Here is a 21,107-nt window from a genome sequence, read left to right as displayed (position 1 = left end):
GGTTTTAGCTTGTGGCTCATTAACTTCTCAAAGCACAGATTTTGGAATAAGTTCTAGTGGTCATGGAAGAGAGAAATTGGAACTGGGACCTGGATGGATGACACTCTAGCAAAACATGAACTCACAGATTTTTTGCTATTCTAGTTAAATTATCCAAAACAGAAGCTTTCATTGCCTCACATTCTGCCTCAAATATACTGAGTCGTCTTATGCAAGCTAAAACACACTGTCTCTGTTTGCTTCTAAGAAATGTTTTAGCTTGGTTTGTACTAAAAAAAAAACCAAACATGTCTGCCCTTTTTCATTAATATTAAATTTAGGCTTAAGATCTATTTAGCTAGTTTTCTTTAGATTCCACAAATCACATTTGTCAACAATGGTCACCCAGTAGTTTGGCAGCAAGAGAGCTTAAAGCATGCTATTTTTGTATCTTTGCTTCAACTTCATGAATTTGAAGCCCTCAGTCAGTGGCATGTAAAATGTGCAGCTCTCAATGCAGCTTGTCAGACATAGGAAAGAGATTAAATTGTGAACTTAAAAGGGTTGTTGTGAAGACAGAAGATCAGACCTTTCATATAGTTTGGTACAAGGATGCTCTGTTAGGGGCATTTGGCCCACAAAATGATCTTGACCTCAAATGTTTTGAGCTGAGATGCCTAGCTTACGTGTATTCAGTCGTTTTTGTTTGGTGTCCAGTCAGCTTACACAAATTTCTTTGCAGTGTTCATTAACATCTGCAGAGTTAAACAGTGCTTAACTAACTTAAGATAGTGCTTAACTAACTATCTGTCTAGTTGTCTGGCTAAATGCTAGACAGCAGAATCTAGACAGTTTGGATGTACCATGGGATGAAGGATAAGAGCAGAAATGTGTAAGGGCTAAATGTGCACAGGACAAGTGTCTTGCTGTTCAGATGCAGTCAAGTGCTAATGAAGTAGTAGCCTGTGGCTTTTTGCAGGTAAGCCACTTGCAAAGAGGGAGACACCTCATTGCCAAGCCGTCTTCAGTCTGACAGGAACTGTTAGGTTGGCTGCAGCTTTATGAACACAAACATTACTCTTTCTAGTGCCAGCTTGCCTGCTCCTGGGTAATAACACAAGATTTTGCTCTAATCAGAGACACCTGAACGTATCAGTACTTTGTTTCCCTGCACTTGGGTCAGTGCATTTTTTAGCTTGGGTGCAGTGTTGCATTTGAGCTAGCTTCAGGTCAGTTCCACAATAGCAGTGCACCTAGTTTCTTCTAGACCCAGCGTTTTTAGGGAGAACAATACATACATGTTTCTTGTTTTGCGGGAGTCTTTCTGAGTCTTAAGAGTGCTCTGGGGTCATACCAGAACTAATAGTCATTCTCATAGATCAAAAGCTTGCATCTTTAAGATCATTATGAGTGCATCTGTTATTAATGCTTTAGGTGAGGTTATGCTTATGCTTTTGAAGCAATTTTTTTTGTTTTCCCTGCTTTGTTTTCTCTTCTCATTGCAGAATGGTTTCAGAGTTTGGCAGGCTTTCAGGTTTAAGATAAGATGAAAGGTGAACTCCAGCAGCAAATGGTCACTGAGCTCAAGGAAGCAGGCTAGGGCAAGTGCAGGCAAAACCTTTGAAGTGTGTCTAGTGTGGACATCACTGCCCTAGTGTCATCAGCATTAACTCCTTCATCCTACCAGATGACTCCTGTTGATCAGGACAGTCTGTCTTGGGTATTTTTTATTACCTGGATATTTTTTTTTAATTACCTACCTTGCTATTTTGACCTTTCCTCTTGGTAACACTGATTTTGTACTGTGCCTAACGCAAGAGTGCCTCTATTTGTTGTGGTTTTTTATTCTGATTTGTTGTGAGCAAACAAATACTGCATTAATAAAGATAGCCTTCTGGTGTGAATTTGCAGAAAGATTATTTTTGTCTAGATACTTATATATAGTACAAATAAATTACGAATGTAAGAGCATAATGCATGCCTGTGTGAAACAGAGAAAGCCATTGCAATTTATCTTTATCAGTCATTGTGAAATGGGGGTATCTGTACCATTGCTGTGCCTTACCTTTCATCTGTGCTTCCTTTCCTCCTTGTCTTGAATGTAATTCTGAACTAAAGGGATTCAAGAATGTCTTACTGCAAAGAAATTACCCTTGTTACAAATACTAAGATCTGCACATACTAACTCTGCAGTTATGGGTACCTTTTGATGGCTGTTCTTATCTGAGGGTAGGAATTCCTACAACTTTTTCACCATTTTCATCCTGTCTCTTTGCTTTAACCTGGCATTTGCCATGTTTATAGTGTGCATGTAGTAACAGAGGATTTTTTGTGGCTGTTTTTTAAAGACTTCAAGCCCAAATTCATTACTGAAGTTTATTAATAGTTTAGACCCATGTCTTGACAATTATTCTGAAGTAATTTCCAATAATTCAGAAGCTAATAAAGCCATGTATCCAGATATTCTGAATTTTGCTGACTGAAAGGGTAGTATATTTATAATTCTGCACAGGAAAAAATACAGCTTTGCTTTTTTCCAGAGAATGCTACATATTTATTCATTTTAAAAGATACTCCAGAATTTTTGCCAGCCTTTGTTGGCTTTTTCATAATTCTGAGTTCATGGAAAAGTAAAATCAGGCCTTTTAACTAAGACAGAGGCAGGACTAGTTTTATGAGAACTACTACCTTGTCTAAGAAGCCACCTTGTCTAAGTGCTGGTGGCAGTTAAGAGAATTTTGTTCTTCTGAAGCAGCTGCGCTGTCTTGTAACTTTTCTCTATTTTTGGAGCTTTTCCAAAGAAAAATCCTCACATAGGTATTTTTATGTTAAATTATTCAGACCATTTCTGTTTCATAGCAGGAAATAGCAAATTTAAAACAACTGGGTACTCCATGCAGTAGAACATCTTCTGCATCACTAGTTCCATGATTAGAAATTATATATGCAGTTTTACGTAAGGAGAATGTAGCAGTTATACCATATTAGTAATAAAGCAATGCAGCATGCAGCAAACACTTCAGGAAAGAAAACTCGGTTTAAAATACCCTAGTAAGAACTAAAGTTTAGGGTTCTCAGTGGTTAGAAGAAAACACAGCTTGTATGTTCTGCCATGGTTGTTTATAAAAATAAAGGTGGCTATACATTTTAAAATTTGGTTTTTTCTTTGCTGTGTTACAGCCTGGCCTTAGGCCTTCTGTCTGACCTGTTGAGAATTACCATTTCTTTCAGTTCTAAGAGAGGCAATAGTGTCAAAAATCTTTGTGAGGTAGGGTAGGAAAAGAGTGGCTTGAGACATTGTATCATATGCTTACAGTTGCATCTGGGTAGCTGGTGATGTGGTCTCACTTTCCCCAGTATGTCTGTTTCATGCAGCACAAAAGTTGGACTCAGCCTGAGAAGTATCTGGGATTTGCCAACAGGTTGCAGGTTGATATGATTTTTACTTCAGAATAGCAGAAATTCTGTTCCATGCAGTTGGAGAGGACATGTTCTAGTAATGGTCACAGATTCTTTTTGTCTCTTCTCTGCAGTTTAGGTCCTTTAGCCTGTTTCATAAATTGGAAACCATTTCACCCTGTGTGGCTTTAATATGCTGTTGCTTCTGGGACCTGTAACTTGAGCGTGTGGTGGAGATTGGAAGGCAGTGCTGAAAGTACTGCAAGATCATTTTGTGCTCTCAGTGCTTTCCCTTTCCAAATAAATGAGAAGGGACTTGTTCAAAACTTCTCATAGTGAGTTTATCATATCTGTGTGCATCATTTTCTGGGTGCTGAACCTGAGCCAGTGGTCTCTGATTTCTAGAACTTTTAGCTCAAGGTAGTTGCAGCTCTACTCAGAACTTGTGCACAATTATATAAGAATACATAATCAAATCCTACACCTGTAGATCGATTGCTGTAACAGGTATATGCTGTGGTCTAAGTCTGTCTACAGAAGTTCTCCACTCTGGAAAAGAAATAAGGCCACAATCATAATTTTGTGGGACCTCCTGGAGAGAATTTTAGAGTGCACTCAAGTTATGCAGTGAACATGTGAGAGCTGAAAAATTAATTTGTTTCTTCAAAGAAGTCTACTGTTTTGTCTGCTGCCACTAAGCAAGCAATCAATATGTGGTGTGGTTGAAACATAGACCCTGGGGAAATCTGTGATCATTTAATGAAGGATTTTTACTTAGACAGAATAAAGGCATGGGAATATCGTGAAGATTGCTGTCTTGACTTTTGAGTACTACTGTGGCAATCCAAGTGTTATTTTTTTAACAAGGTAATATTTACATTGCAGTTCTCCTCTTGGTTTCCCTAACAGCACTAAGTTATGCTTTGCTAAGCATTTCCATACTGAAAAAAGTGTCATTTATAAGGATTCTAGAAGTTCTGTCAGCAAAAAAAATTATTCCAATCTACTAAACTTGTTCTAGTAAAATTTTCCAGTTCAAAAAATTCCTGGATATTTGATTCTCTTGAGGTTTTAGTTAGTAAGAAGGATTTATGTCATTTACGTAACCTCTAATTTTTTTAATGCATTTCCAGTCCTCCCGTTCGACGTCAGAGAACAAGGAGAGATCGTTTGTCTAGACATAATTCTATTAGCCAGGATGAAAACTATCACCATCTCTCCTATGGACAGCAGCAAGCAATAGAAGAGCCTCGAGCTTTTCGCCCACCGAATGTATCTCCTCGTATGTTGCACCCAGCTGCTCACCCACCACAGCAGAATGCAGTGATGGTTGACATTCATGATCAGGTAAAATTTTTACAGCACAATGAGAAGGCTGTTAGAGAGGTGGTGTTTGGTTTTAGGGGGTTTTCCCACCATCTTCAAGATCCCTCACCAAATCATCTCATCTCATGGTTGACAATGAAAGTCACAGAGCACTAATTTCTATTTGACTTCTTACAGAGTGGTGGTTTTTGTTGAATATTATGTGTATGAAGCATTGCAGTAGGCACTGAAAAAAATAAACTCCAAACATTCACACTTTTAATAAAGAAGATTGATACTTAACAATTCATATTTAACAATTTGTCAGTACATAAATTGGCATATTTCTCTATGTCTCTGTCTCAAACCTTTGAAATGCAGTTATTTTGCTTTTGTAATTAGTTTCTTGCAAGAATGATGTAGTATGATACTTATTAATTATGTATTCTATTTCACATGAAAGGCTTCACCTTAGCTTAGGAGTCACAAAATAATACAGTTAGAATGTATTATTTAGAGGTAGAATTACAATACCTATAGTTGGTTGTCTATGTAGCAGCAGGAATCACAATAGTTTTGTTGCATAACTAAATCAGCTCTCCAAGCCTAATCAGCTCCTCCCTAAATTATATGAAAAAATTATATTCAAGTTGGTCCAGAAAGTAAATAATTCCTCTCCGCAACAGCACTTTGTATAGAATTCTGTAATCGAGAACCTGTAAAAGAAGTTTTGGGCCTGTCACTACAGTAGGGACATCGCATTGATGGAGCATGTCCTTGGAAGAGCAGTGGAACTGGTGAAGGATCTGGAGCACAGATCATATGAGGAGTGGCTGAGGGAGCTGTGTGTTTACCCTGGAGAAAAGGAGGCTCTGGGAAGACTTTACCAATCTCTAAAAGTACCTGAAAGGAGGTTGTAACCCGGGCATTGGTTTCCCGAGTAACAAGTGACAGGACAGGAGGAAGTTGGACAATGGTAGTGTAGACTGGATATTACGAAAAATTACTGAAAGGGTGGTCAAGCATTGGATCTGGCTTCCCAGGGAGGTGGTGGAGTCACCATGCCTGGTGATATTTAAAAGACATGTAGGTGTGGCAATTACAGACATGATTTAGGGGTGGCAGTGCTGGGTTAATGGTTGGACTTGAGGAGCTCAGTGGTCTTTTCCAGCCTAAATGATTCTGTGATCCTGTTGAGGTAACCTTTGTTGTTGTCTACTAAATTAAGAGGCCATAGCACAAGAACACTGCTTGCTACATAGCTGCGAGTAGATCCTAGATGTCCACATCGGGAGCTGCACACGCACAGAATGCAGCTGTAACATCTGTGCTTAAAAGCTGGTTGGCATTCCGTGCAGATGCACAGCGCTAGCGTGTCACACTATGTGTGCAGAGCAGTTCTCAGCAGGGAAGTATTTGTGTTTGGGACCAAGTGAAAGGATAGAAGCCAGTGCCATTCTAGCATCTCACAAACTTATATTTTTAGGAGTTCTTCTGCTGGAGGTCTGAAAATGCTCTTGCTTTATGTTGTAAGCTCATTACAAGTCTGGCTGAACAGTTTTCCATTCCACTGCCAAACACCATCTATGATTAGATGTATTTCCAGACTGACTGAAGTCTTCCATGGTGCTACTTTCCAATTCAGGGGCATGAACATTTTGAGAAGTCATTTCTTTATTATTATTATGAGCAACAAACATTCCAGGATGACATATAGCATTGCACTTAGGCCCAGCTTCTCGCAGCAGAGCCAGAACTGGTTCACGTTCAGTGTCTTTCCTGAACCTGGTTTCTGTCATTATTGATGTTTGAGATTTTAACCTGTGTTCAGTGATCTGTGTTCTATTTTGGTTTCTTTATTGGGCTGTACACTACCAGTTTGGTAGTTTAGCTCTCTTTGCTCGTTCTCACTTTCATGAGGAGCTGTTCTTGTTCTGCTTTAAATAAGAAGGTTCTATTTTGCCTGATCATGAAGGGAGTACTTTGAAATAATTGCTTTCAATTAATCTCTGCTTCCTGACTCTTAAACCTTTTCAGTTTTATTAGAGCATGAAAATGTTAAAAGATCATTCAGTGTTATAAGAATCCAACAAAATTTCAAACAAACAAACATCCCATGTGGTTTCTAGGTGAAGAATACCTTTGGATCTTGATTTGATGATTAAATTTTATGGACTGCCACTAGTTAGAAAATTTGGTTATGTGGTTTGCTAATATGAGTCTGGACAGTTAGGGTCTGCTGCCTCTTAGTCATGTTAACTTCTCCTTTTCCGCTTTCTAGTTAGCTGTTCTGTTAGTTAAGTTAGGAATTTAGCTTAAATGCTGGCTTGAAAGTGAATCAATAGAGTGGTCTCTTATGAAGAAAAAAAATCTGGAAAATTGTTTTGCTTTTTAAAGATACAAATCTCTTGAATTAGTACTGAATCAGTCCCTTCAGAACTGAGAAAATTCTTGAGCTGCTTGTAGATTAACTTTTTATGTGGGAGTTACCACCTTCTTATTTCATAAGAAGGTTAATTTCATAATTAACTTGGGGAGAGAAGGGAGGATAGGCAGGCTTAATAGTCTGACATGCTACTTAGTGACTGAGGTGCCACTGAAGTTTTAACACGTTAAGCTGAGAGCTCCCTCTTGCCCAGAAATTCTGAATTTTATCAGTAAATAACATTCCGTTGATTAAAACATTTTAATGAACAGAAATTACAACCATGCACCTCCTATTACACTTTCTTTGTGAATATATTATTTTTCTGATGTGTAAATAAAAGCTTGTTGTCTTACTGTGCTGTATAAGAGTGTTAAGACTTTACAGTAAGTTTTTAAATACATTTTCTTTTCCTTTTGCCGCAGATCCATCAGGGCACAGTTCCTGTTTCATACACAGTGACAACTGTGGCTCCACATGGGATACCACTTTGCACAGGCCAGCACATTCCAGCCTGCAGCACGCAGCAGGTCCCAGGTTGCTCAGTGGTTTTCAGTGGCCAGCACCTTCCAGTTTGCAGTGTGCCTCCCCCAGTAAGTAGGTCTCTCTAACTACACCAGCTTCAGTCTGTTTTTCTAGTACAAATCTAAAATGTCACATGCAGTACAATATACAGCGTTTAGTGTACACTTTTGATGTTGGTATAATGTTGGTCTCTGCCAGCAGTGTGTAACTTTGCTTTTCCTGTGGTGCTTTCTGTGAAATGAGTAAGCCTGTGTGGCACTGAAACAAAACCCTTGATATGACCCATCTATTTCTTTAGGCTGCCCATTGAAGAGTAAGAGTAGTTTGTGTTTATCGTGCCTAGGTACCATTTATCCCCATCAGAGGTAACAAGGTCTGCAGCATGATACTGGCAAGTCTGGATTATTTGTGAGAATCAGTTCCTTTCCTATCAAATTGGTGAAAATCTGTTACATAAGCTGATGTATATCCCTGAGGCAGCATGAGAGACTGGCTTTTTCTTCTGTTTAGTGGTGATGGTAGTGGAAAAAAGCAATCCCAGAGTAAGTACCTACCCAGAGACTGGAACAATTCTTAGTAAATTCAGCAAGGAAAGAAGGAATATATCCTCAGAAACAACAGAGAAAAATCTGAAAATGTACTGGGGCTTAGGGAAATCCATCCAACACATACTAATAATCTTACCCTATGCTTTGAATAGATATATTACCTGTGCAATTCATAAAAGGTTATCTAATTCAATAATGCAGTTTTCCTTCTAATACATATAGGAGTAAAACTCTGGTTTTTGTTTTCAAGTGTATTGAGAGAATAGATCCAGTACAAATGAATATAAACAGTTAGGTTTCTGTAGCATCAGCAGGCAGACTTTATGCTTTCTTCTGTTAAAGCATAAAATTGAGGAATAGTTTTAAGTTGAGAGGACTCTGGAGGTTTTCTGGTGGTCACCTGCTGCAGTACCAGCTTCCAAGTATGGAGATTTCGCAGCACCTGTAAGTTTCTGCTTCAGTGTTTGACTGTCCTTGTGATGAAGAACTTCCTCTGGATGTTTAGCTGAGTTTTCTTTGTTGCATCTTGGTCCCATTGGTCTTGTGCTCTTTCACTTTGCTTCTTGAGGAGGTCTTGGATTCTTCCTGTCCACTCTTAGGAAGTAGTTAGACACGGGGGTAAGGTATTGGCTTACTTTTCTCTTTTTAAAGAAGAACAAGTCTAGTTCTGCCACCTCTTTTATGCAGTTCTCTCCAAGTCACTGGTCATCATGACTTTCACCAAGACCTGATCATCATGTTGTCATTGTGTTTGGCACTGACATGCCCAAAACTGGGCCCAGGAATTGAGATAAATGTTACAGTTTCTGAATGGAGGAGCAGAATCACTTTACTAGTTTCACCAGTTGCTTTCTTAGCCATGCATGCCATAGGCCTTTTTGGGTAAGAACACTATGGGTATTATGTATGTGTCCACGTCAACTTCACTTTTTTGCTGCAAATCTGACTGCAACCAATTAGTCTCAGAGTGTCCTGATCCATGGAGTTACTCTTGTCCAGTGCCAGACTTCACATTTACCTTGGAACTTTAAATAGTTCCTGTCAGCCTATTTCTCCAGCCTATAAAAATACATCTCAAGGTAGCACCTGCCCTCCAGCATGTCACTTTGCTTCCCAGCTACATCTGTGAATTTCCCAGTTTCCTTTTGTCATTTCATAATGACAGAAGGAAACTGGGAAATTTGTCTATCTCACTGCATGTGTCACTATGAAATAAACAAATGCCATTAATAAAACACCTTTATCAGTTTTAAAAGTTCTTCAGAGACCATGATGGCATCCAGAGGGACATGGACAAGCTTGAGAAATGGGCCTGTATGAAATCTCATGGGGTGTAACAAGACCAACCACAAAGTGCTGCACCTGGGTTGTACCAACACAGGCTGAGCATGAGCAGATGGAGAGCAGCCCTGTGAGAACTTGAGGGTGCTGGTGGGTGAGAGGCTGGACATGACCCAGCCATGGCACTCCCAGCCCAGAGAGCCAAATGTGTCCTGGGCTGCATCCAGAGCAGCGTGGGCAGCAGGGCAGGGAGGGGATTCTGCCCCTCTGCTCTGCTCTGCTCTGCTCTGGGGAGAGCCCACCTGGAACCTGCATCCAGCTCTGGCCCCCCAGCACAGGGAGGACATAGAACTGCTGGAGTGGGTCCAGAGGAGGGCCACTAAGATGGCACCTCTCCTGTGGGGAAAGGCTGAAAGAATTTGTTTTGTTCAGCCTGGAAAAGAGAAGGCTTTGGGGTACCCTAATTCAGACACTTAAAGGCAACCTAAAAGTATGGTGGACTAAGACTTCTTAAAAAGGCATGTAGTGACAGAACAAGATGCGGAATGGCTTTAAACTGAAAAAGAGTAGGTTTAAATTATATGTCAGGAGAAAAAAGCTCTTTACTGTGAGGATGGTATGTCACGGGAACAGGTTGCCCAGAAAAGTTATGGACGCCACATCCTTGAAAGTGTTCAAGGCCAGGTTGGATGAAGCTCTGAGCAACCGCGTCTAGTGAATGGTGTGCCTGCCCATGGCAGGGGATTTGAAACAAAATGATCTTTAAGGTGCCTTCCAACCCAGTTCATTCTACAATATGTTCAAACTGAAGAACTTTTCTAAAGCTTGAATGAATAAAAAGGTAATTTTCATTTCTTTCTGCTTTGAAGTTAGTCACCTCATTTGCTCTAGCTTTAAAAAGTGACATGGGCATAGCACAAGTCAAACATTTGCAAACCTATATAGGAGCTATGGTAATCTCTACCATGTAGAATCGTATTTCAGTGTTTCCCAAAGAATCTCATGTTTTGAAGAAGACTGGGAGATTTTCTACCTGCAGATTTATCTTCAGCTATTTCAGAAGACAGTTTTCAATTTAAAAAAAAAAAGATATTTAAGCATAGAAACATTTGTTTATAGTATTTATTTTTTAGAAAAATGATGTAGTAACTGAGGGAAAAGTATAGTCAGCATTTAAATTAAAAATAGTAGTTGGATCAAATTAATGTAGTAGTAATCTGGTGCATTTGGAGGTTTATGTTTGGTCATGATCACAGCAAATTGAGATGATAGTTTCACCTCCGCTGCTGAAATCTAATTTTAAATTAATTCCTTTTACCATTTTATGCTATTATAGTCAATATGTAAATGTTTGCTATGTGATATGACTAATAAAAAAAAGTGAGAGATCAAAACTGGGTGATTTTTCAAGATTTGATAATGAATATCTTAATTAAATGTTGTTGTAATTGTTAAAAGTGTAAAAGAAATGCCTGGCATTCTCATAACAGTTCAAAGTGCAACAAAAAGGAGATTACAGGTTCCTTGCTCCTCCATATATAAAGGTGGAAGTAAAACTGAACACTGCCACAAAGTACATTCCTGTTTCCCTGCTGTGCTTTCAGCATTTTATTGTTCAAACATTAATGCTGAAAGTTGCTTTTTTGTCAGGTATTTAAAGGAGGAGAGAAAAAGAGCTATTTTTTGTAATATCTGTCACTAGGGAGCTGCTTTCAGAGCATAGGATTAGCCCAAAAGTGCAAAAGAAAGCAGACATGTGAATTATTAATAGTATATGAGGCAACAGAGGTTTTTAGGCACAGTCTGACAGCTGATTCCCTCATCTGCATCTAGAGCTTATAGTGCTTGCAAGACCATTGCTTTGGCATGTTGTTTTTATGATGATATGTGGGGAAAATAAAATTACTAGGATAGCTGTATCTGTTCATCACTTAGGAGCTTGTCTGGTCCTGGAGTATGGAAAATCCAGTCTTCTGGCGACCCCATGAGCACCTAGCAGATATTGTACTGTGCGACTTCCTAGAGCCTGTTCTGTAGTAATCGCTGTTCCTTGAATGAAATCTTATTTATGTGTATTTTGGAGGCTTTTTCAACAAGGGTAAAGAACTGTTCTGTTACAATTATATCTTGTCATAATAAATACATAGAATATGGAACATTGTGTAGGTAATGTTTGTGCTACAAAAATGTATTGTTTTCATTGTATTTCAGATGCTTCAGGCCTGCTCAGTCCAGCACCTACCTGTCCCATATGCAGCATTTCCACCCCTCATTTCTAGTGACCCATTCCTTCTGCATCCTCCTCATATCTCTACACACCACCCTCCTCACTTACCTCCTCCAGGACAATTTGTTCCTTTCCAAGCACAACAGTCACGGTCGGTAAGTAATGCTTCTTACCCCACTCTCAGTAGAACTGGTGGGCTGGATGGGCACATAGTACTGATACCTGATTGAGTCAGAGACAAGGATTTTCTTTCAAATTGTAGCCACTTGGTGTGAAGATGAAAAAATACTTCTGAAGTTCAGAGTTTCACTTCAGGTTTCGTCATTGCCTGTTCTGGTTGTCCATATGCTTTTACTTCTCTCAGAAAGATGGGTATTTCCTTCACCAATAGGTATTTCTTTCCCAGGAAGCAGAGTAGAATCCAGAGGAGGTTGTGAGAGCGTAGTAGGCATCTCAAAAGCTGAGCAGAGAAAAAAGCACAATGTTGCTTTTATTTTAGTTTCTTTTGTATTACTTCATGATTAATTTTTAAATAACCAGCCCTTTCCCTAGGACATTTTCTTTACACTTATGAAAATTACTGATGTTGCTTAAGCAGATTTGGGTTCATGGAATGGACTATGCAGACATGGAAAAAATGTGACCCTGTTTTGGATTTAGAGGGAAATCAGGTTTACAGTTCTGGCCTACCACTCTTTCTGTGTGGTTATGTGAGTACTTATCCATTTCTTTGCCCCGGTGAGTAGAAGATGCAGATATTTCAGTAACACAGAAATAGGGTATAGCTTTATTATTGCAAACATTGCTGAGACTCCTTCATGCCATGACTCTGGTGTGGATAGGATTGTAATCACCTTATTACAGTGATGGGAGAACAGTTTCCATAATCCTAACAAAATGGTTCTTTGTGGTAGAAATCTTTGCGAGACTTAGCTTTAGAAAATTTATGGACTCAGGTTTTGCTTACTTGGATTTTTAACAAGGCTTGCCTGTCTGCTTTCAGCTTTGCCAAAAAGCTTGCATCATAGTGATTTAAGAATATTTTGTTCTATATAGCAGAAAAATAGTGAATTCCTTTGGTTCCTAAGGTGGCTTTCTTAGCTGAATTTCTTGAAATGGTAAAATTCAGTATCAATAACAGAATGGTGTGTTTGTGAAACAGTAAGAATTCCTAGTTGTTTCTTGGGCATATTAACTAGATTTGACAAGCAACAAAACCAGTCTGGAATCCCATGCTTCTGAAACTTCAGAACTGCTTGTTAGCACTGCTTGCATGACCCTCCTAGGAAAGCATCTGCTTGCTTTCTGGATATCATTATCAGTTTCATCTGCTGGAACCACCATGATTCCCTTCCACTTTCCAATTTTTCTGGCACAATTTCAGTTCTTGTCTATGGTTGTTTATTTTTTTCTCTCGCATAGTTATACAGTGAGAGCAGCCTGGCAAGAAGGAGAACAAATATTTGTCCTGAAAAATGCAAGATACAGGAAATTACAGCCACTCCTATATTTGCTAGATCGCATAAATTCCTGGCCTATAAGCATGGCTAGCTGGAAAAGGTGAATTTATATCAAATGTGTAGTGTTGTCTTTGCTATTTTGGGTAGTGTTAATGACCTAGGAATTGCTCACAGAGTTACTATTAAATTGATCATGGCAGCACAGAATATACAGCTGGGACTGCAGTTCTTTATTGGGGAGAAAATTTCATCTCTTTTATTGCAACAAAGACTATCTCTTTTTTTTGTAGCCACTTCAAAGGATAGAAAATGATGTAGAATTGCTTGGAGAACATCTTCCTGTAGGAGGTTTCACATACCCTCCCTCAGCCCATCCACCAACGTTGCCTCCCTCAGCTCCTCTTCAGTTTTTAGCCCATGATCCATTACACCAGGAGGTGTCATTTGGGGTAGTAAGTATTGTTTTCTATGCTACATTCTCTTTCACACTGCATTGACATTCTCGATCTTTATTCTGTCGTACATTTTGTTGAAAAGTCATGCTTGTGCAATCATATTCCATTATTGGAATAGCTGTATATTTTGGTATTCTCTTTAAGCCTAAGTTAATCAAGTTAAGAGTAATTTAATGAGACCAGCAAATTATTTCCAGTAACATTATCTGCAGAGTGCAGCAGCATTTACTTAGAAAACTTTCCATGTCTTCACATAGTCCAGAATTTCTACTGCAGGTATGGGTTAGTACAGTTCAGAAAAATTGTTACCACTTTTAGTTAATTCTTCATCATTTGTTGAGTTTCCACAGCTCAGGAAAGCCAGAATGCTTTAAAAACAGTTCTGTTTAAGCAGTTGTAGAGTGCTTCCATAATTTAGACTACACCATATATTATAAAGATAGCCATGTTCTAAAGCTTGATTTAACTCAGCTTTCAGGGGATCAACAGGCAGTTCAACTGCAGCAGTACAAAATAAAATTAAAAGGGGTGCAGGATAAAGTCTATTTTGTATTTTGTTGAATCATGTGCTTCTGTGGTATGTCCAGTGGTGCTGCTTCTAGGATCTTTGTCTTGTACTTCAATTTGCAATTATATTAGTCTTGAGATTTGTCATGGTTTTGTTGTTGTGGTTTTGTGTGGGTCACTTCTTTAAAAAAACCAAAATACCGCCTCTCCTGCCTGTGTGATGCTGGGAGAAATAGCTAGATCCCAAGTTTAGGTGCTGAAATTTTTATTGTCCGACACATTCATCAAGTTGTCAGTGGTTTATGGGCCATATTGTTATTTAAATTTTAAATAATTATTAAATTTTAGGCCCTGCAGCTGCAGAATCTACAGATACTTTGTCTTCAATTATTCTTCTTGAAATCACAGAACCTAATCAAATGGTTGCTTGCAGTTTTCATAAAGGTTCAAGTAAATGTCCACCATTCCAAAAAGTGATCAACTTCCTCCTGATCTAAAGGTGTACAGATTTTCAATGAAGTCTTCATGCACTATGAGACACTCTGGAGTCCAGGACACTTGAAAGCTTCTATAAACTGTTTGTATTTTATTCAGTGTGCTTGTTAGATTAATTAATTAATCATACATGTTTTGCTTGGAGTCAGACCTTTTCATTTTTAAGTTTGGTTGTTAAATCAGATAGGAAACATAGTTACCATTTTCTGCAGATCGTAGCATTTGTCCTCACTGATGCTTCAACTCTGTGTTGTTTATTGTGAAGGAGTAGAGACATATTACAAGTAACCATGTGACCTTATATAAAGTAATACTAAATTTTTACAAAGCTTTATTTGCATTGACATTAGAATGGAATAGATGCATTTCTGATTCTTCTTCATTCAGTGAACACAGCAGTTTCTAAATATGTTTTGGGATTGTAGAATTCACAAAGCAGTAAAATTAATATTTCGTATGTCTAGTTTGAGACTCCAACTAAAAGGAACCTGGCTCTTTTGTATTGTTCTTATATTCTTATGTTCATATTCATACGTTAATTTTATGTATGACCGTGGCTACCTAATTACAATGTTTCTGTTGTAAAATTAGGGGATTTTGGGTTAATCATTGGGAGTGCTGGGCTCTTGTGCTTTCAAATTTCAAACATGTAAGAAGAAAAATGTGTTTGTAAAGGCTTAGCGTGTTCTTTGTTTCAAAAAAAAAGTCTTAAGGCCCTCAAATATGAATTTAATAGGGATACATGAATTTTGAAAAAATTCAAAAACATTAATTGTAGAAAATACAGAACCAGTTTTTAGTAAAAGATTTTAGTAAAAGATGACAAAAAGCTCCCTGATTTATCCATAGAATGAATGCATGGAAACTTTGGGCTTGAGTGTCTCTCTAGGTGTGGTTCAGCTGCAGAAGTTGTACTGATTAAACCTTCTACATGCACCTGAAAGGCTTTAAGCCTAAATATAAGTATATACCACTGCTTAAAAGTTAGGTATTTTTAAAAGGATTTTTTTTTTTTAAATTCTCATTTTTAAAGAGTTTTTTAAGGGCTTCTTTACCCAACTGCTTATGCACAGCCCTGGATAATAGCACCTGAGCTTTTTATATTTAGAAGAGCTTCAGCAATTCATGTCCTGTTTCCCAAATGGTACTGACTGCAGACTAAACACACAAGAACTTGTAGGGATTTCTGCTGTATATTACCACTTTTTCACATTAATTGATATGATTGTATATTATAGATGGGAATAGTAATTTCAAATTGAGGCTGAGATTCTGTTGGATTTTAGCAGAGGCAAAATTTTTTAAAGAATGCTTTATTGAAAGTGAATGTCATTATTTCATTATTGATTAAGAATAGAAAATGTAGAATGATATGCTTACAGGCTGGATAAGGTTGGAAGGGAGGTCATCTGGTCAAGCAGGGCCACCTAAAACTGAGTGTCCTGGACTATGTCCAGCCAGGTTTGAGCATCTCCAGGAAGGCAGACTCCACCATCTCCCTAAGGAACTGTACTCAGTCACCCTCAGAGTAAAGTGTTTCCTGATGTTCACACGGAGCCTCCTGTGTTTCAGTCTGTGCCCAGTGTCTCTGGTCCTGCCACTGGGCACCACTGAAAAGAGCCTGGCTCTGCCTTCTTTGCACCCTCCCTTCAGGTATTTAGATACATTGACAGGATCCCCCCGAGCCCTCTCTTCTCCAGGCTGAACAGGCTCAGCTGTTTCAGCCTTCTTGCACACATGAAATGCTTCAGTCCCATCTTAGTGACCTTTGTTGGACTCTCCCCAGTATGTCCAGGTCTGTCTGTGCTGGGGAGCCCAGAACTGGACACAAGTTCCAGTTCTGCAGGTTGGAGTTGAAGCTTATTTTCTTCTTTCTTGCAGCCTTACCCACCTTTTATGCCTCGAAGACTCACAGGGCGCAGCAGATACCGATCACAGCAGCCAATACCACCACACCCTTACCATCCCAGCCTATTACCTTATGTGCTGTAAGTGAAAAGTACATTTGTTTGCTTCCATGTAGGCTATTAAGAAGTCAGAAAGCATCTTGGCATTTTTTATGGTTGGACTCTACCAGAGACCAGGCATATTTCACCTGTCTCAGAGGAAAACTTTGATTTATGTGTAAACTTTTCAGCCTACTTTTAATAACCAACACCACTGAGCAAGAAAATATTTAAGTGAACAATAGTTCATCCAATGTAGTTTTGTAGGTGTTTTGAGGCGCAGCAGCCTCTTGTTTCTGAACTCTTGGTAAAATCTTCAACAGATTTTAAATCATAGTTCTATGATACTCTTACAGAGGCATAGTTACACTGTAGGATCAAGTTATAGGAGTCTTCCTTTATGGAATAAATTAATTTGGTTTGGTTCTTGATTGTAAAACACAAGAGTGGGGACTTCTGTGATTTGTATTCTTTATTGGCTTGAGTGCTACTCTGTCACAGCTGTCACATTCTGTTCTGCCTCTGAGTAGCTGTTTCTGGAAAAGATGTGAGACAATTAACATTTAGGAATTATCTGTAGTGTGTTATGGTAGACTCTCTATAAGAGAGTTTGGGTCTATGACATGTATTAGTCTTCTGTGTTCTGTACTGGAAGTAAGAATTAAATGTTTGGAAAAAAAAATATTAAGTTTCTGGTGGCAGAGGTGACACTGACAAGGAAATAATCAAGCATTGACACCAGATCTGTAGATTGTCTCTGTGCAATGTCAAACGTGGCATGAGAATGGCACCAGAAATCTGGTTCAGCAAAGTTGTTCAACTTTTCGTCTTGCAATCTGAGAGTAGTGTCATAGCTTCTTGCCTATTCATTGGGGACATGATGTAGCACAATAATTCCTGATTCTACTATATTAGTGCTTTGAATTTGTGATTTCCATGTCTGTGGATGGAGTTTTGACCCATTGTACTACCTTGAGGGGGGGTAAAAAGACTTACTGAATATACAACCAGAAAAACATCTCTCTGATCTCTCAGTCTGACGGGATTCTGCTTTTACCAACATCACAGTACATGAGAAAGTGAATTTGTGCTTGCCTTCAGGATGGGTTTGTCCGGTACAAATCCTATTTATCTTCAAGCTGCAAGACTTTTATGTTTGAGATCTAAATGGACTTAGTATTCCTTATTCCTCTTTGATGGTCTTTTATCCACTTAAGGAAATAAAGCATATTTAAAAGCAGAATATCAATTTTTTGTCAGTTGTAGGTCTCCATAGTCTGTGATAATTAAAAGATTCGATTTTGTAATAAAGCTGAGCTTGGTTAAAAGCGTCAAGCGAAGCACGCATGCAGTTAAAAAGCACTCCCAATATCAGAAAGTTAGCAAAAAAAACCATTTTTCTGTGACTCTTTCACTTCAAATGTCTGGTCTTGACTTCAAACACATTTTTGCCAGTTCTGAGAACATGTTGATTTGAGAGGCATCAGAAAGGTTACTTTACCTCTGCCAGATGTTTCTGTGCTTTCCTTCAGCAAGATGCTGAACCTTATCCTTGTTTGCTCTCATGGTAGATCAATGCTCCCAGTGCCACCGGCAGTTGGACCAGCTTTCAGCTTTGAGTTGGATGTGGAAGATGGAGAGGTAGAAAACTATGAGGTTGGTGTGTGAACTACAACTGTCTTTAAAGAACAGATGTTAGCTCAAGCAATAGATAACATTTTATTATATTTTGCTTTTAATCCTGGTTTTGCTTTTCAAATAAATGTAGTGACTATGAAGACAGAATCCAGAAATGGTCCTTTCAGATTTTTTTGTTATACTGAATATTAGAAGCGTTTAGCTTTCTTTCTTGTCTGTTTCTCTCAGAATTCACCTTTCCAGGCTAATAATCATTAAATTGTTCAACTTTTATGTTCTCCATGCTACTCTTCTCCTTTCAAAATTTAATTGATTTTAAATACCAAACAGAAGTGAAGCACTTTCAAAAGAAAAGGGTAAGTTACTGGTATTATGAGTGTAACTTTCAGAATAGTTTTAATATCATAGGAGTAATTAATCTAAACATATTTATAAAATTACCTTACTACCTTTTCATCTCGCCCTCTGGAGGGGATGGTAATTCACATCTAGAGATGCAGAACCCTCTTCAATATCCTAGATAATTATGGGGCTGTTCCAACGGTTGTTTCTTTGCTGGTTCTGATGCTAATGGATTCCATTTGATTTCTCTTGAGTTAGTCATCGTTAACCCTGACTTCTGCATCTCTTTGCCTGTGCTCTCATTAAGATATCTGTGTAGTTGCGCATCTTCAGTTTAACAATGAGTGCTTCTTTAATAACTTCTGTGGTGATTCAGAAACAGCAGTCTCTTCTGAGAATTTGGGCCCTAGGTTCAGTAGTGTAAGAAATCAATACCATTTGCAGCTTTCATGGTATCTTTTTGCTCCATTGATTGTCTGTTACACTGATGTTGTTTCCTATGCCCCTCATGAAGGAGTGTGAGTTAAATACATGACAGATTTCAAATTATATACATGAAAGGATTTTAGTTGCAATTGTTGGCTTACAGAAAATTAACATAAAAATGAGCAGCCAAAATAGTGCCTAAAGTTTGATGATATGTATTTGTTTTCCAGATTGAGGCTAAAGTCTCCATATTTTAATTCAACTAGCCCAAGACACAGAATGGGAATAATAAACTGTCCCATTAAATTTGCGGTTTCTCTCACAAGACCAAATTCACATATTCTAATGAAGGAAATTAGTTGACAGTTGCTTTCTGACAATTACCAGCACTGTTAATTTCATAGCGGGGTGAGGTGATCCCTCAAAAGTGAATTATTTATTCAGTCACAGGACTAATTGAAAATTGGGTTCTTGGATGAATCCCAATCCCTCTGGGATGGGATTTCAAAACCACATCCTCTTGGGAGGTGGGTTTTGAAATCCCAGAGAAAATATCTTATTACAAAGACGGTTAAGCTCTGAAAGACTTTCTAAGGAGCTTGTATTGTGTGGGAGAACTAAGGTTCTAAACATTTATTTATAGCAGGGCGTTTTGTGCTAGCAGCTGGTGTAGTGAGATGTGATGGTAGTGCCCAACACTAATGGAAACAGAGCCTGTTTGATCAGTGAATTTTTATATGTCTGATTTCCATGTTTTGCAGGCACTGCTGAATTTGGCAGAACGTCTGGGAGAAGCCAAACCACGGGGATTAACAAAAGCTGACATTGAGCAGCTTCCATCCTATAGATTCAATCCAAACAATCACCAGTCAGAACAGACATTGTAAGTATACAGTGGTCTCTTTCAAGGTTCCATAATTTAGGTGGCCTGATTTTAATTTCTTTAACTTGCAGTCACAGCAAGGTAGAAGAGCAAGAATACCTGATTTGTGATGTGAAAGCACAGTAAATTAAAAAAAAAAAAAAAAGAAAACACCCATAGAATCCCACAGTCAATTCTCAGTTTCCATTGTCAGATGTAGATCACTGTAGCTACTGAAGGAATAAAATAGCTACTGTGTTGCAATCATACCTCTAAGGCTTTGTATGGAATGCATATTTGTTGCTCTTACATACCAGATACATTTGAACTTCATTGTCTTTTTTAGATGTGTGGTGTGCATGTGTGATTTTGAGTCAAGGCAGCTACTTAGAGTCTTACCCTGTAACCACGAGTTCCATGCCAAGTGTGTTGATAAATGGCTGAAGGTAAGAAAATGTAATCCTATCTTAGATTAAATTGATTATGTAGTTTTGTAGCAGAGGGTTGGGATATTTTGCTGTTATGCTTAATTTCATCTTGTTTTGTGTTTCTGATACTTAAGAAGCCAGCAGAATGGAATCACTGCCTAAGTATTATATTATTCTAATAATTGATGAAGACTGTTTCTTCATAATATTTGGCACAATGGAAAATTAATATGAATACAGTTGTTCCATTGACAGCTCTTACTGTCTTCCATTTGCTTAAAACAGTAACTGTGCATTTGAGTATTACACAACATTAAAGAAGACTTGAGAAAAAGTAAATAATATAGGAGATACGATACAGAGTTTGGTGATGATGGTGGCTTCAACTGTTTTACATAGCAAGAATGAGTACCAACAGATTTCCTTCCCCACTTGCTGTTAATGTCGGTTTCTGGGGCAAATAAAGTTACGTATGTTACATATGTACATTTATGTGTATGTATATATAAAGAAATGTAATATATACAAATAGAAGCTACAGTTTTACAAAATAATTTACCCATCCAAGAGGATTTGAGCAAAATAGAAAGGCTCAAGAGTCAGGACCAGCCAGGAAGAGTACTTATTAAATAGCAGCTGTGCAGAAGGTGAGAAGAACAAGAAATACAAGTAGATTATGACAGACATTTCTACAGGCTACATTGAGCCAGATCTACTGCTAGCAAGGTATTGATTCCCATCTTGCCTCAGTTTTTTGACTATTTTATTCTATTCAGCTTTAATCCATTTAGTCTGTCATGTGGAACATGGAAACTGCAGTGATCCTCTCTTGATATGGTCCCTAGAAAATTACAGATGG

The 21,107-nt window shown here is 38.3% G+C and overlaps 1 protein-coding gene across 6 annotated transcripts in view; it reads left to right on the top strand.

The window, feature by feature from the left end:
• The window catches only part of RNF38 (ring finger protein 38), a 107,509-nt gene that overhangs the window by 78,787 nt on the left and 7,615 nt on the right, over window positions 1-21,107 (top strand). For all 6 annotated transcript variants that reach the window (XM_064736260.1, XM_064736262.1, XM_064736261.1 and 3 more), the window contains 8 exons: window positions 4,512-4,725; window positions 7,534-7,701; window positions 11,674-11,844; window positions 13,440-13,601; window positions 16,488-16,594; window positions 18,124-18,208; window positions 19,720-19,841; window positions 20,167-20,266. In XM_064736260.1, coding sequence (XP_064592330.1) covers window positions 4,512-4,725; window positions 7,534-7,701; window positions 11,674-11,844; window positions 13,440-13,601; window positions 16,488-16,594; window positions 18,124-18,208; window positions 19,720-19,841; window positions 20,167-20,266 — 1,129 coding nt within the window. The remainder of the gene's footprint in view (window positions 1-4,511; window positions 4,726-7,533; window positions 7,702-11,673; window positions 11,845-13,439; window positions 13,602-16,487; window positions 16,595-18,123; window positions 18,209-19,719; window positions 19,842-20,166; window positions 20,267-21,107) is intronic.

The sequence above is a fragment of the Zonotrichia leucophrys genome, chromosome Z (assembly GCF_028769735.1).
Source record: "Zonotrichia leucophrys gambelii isolate GWCS_2022_RI chromosome Z, RI_Zleu_2.0, whole genome shotgun sequence".
Taxonomy (NCBI): domain Eukaryota; kingdom Metazoa; phylum Chordata; class Aves; order Passeriformes; family Passerellidae; genus Zonotrichia; species Zonotrichia leucophrys.
The sequence above is the reverse complement of the archived record's forward strand: the minus strand, read 5'-3'. Positions and strand labels throughout refer to the sequence as shown.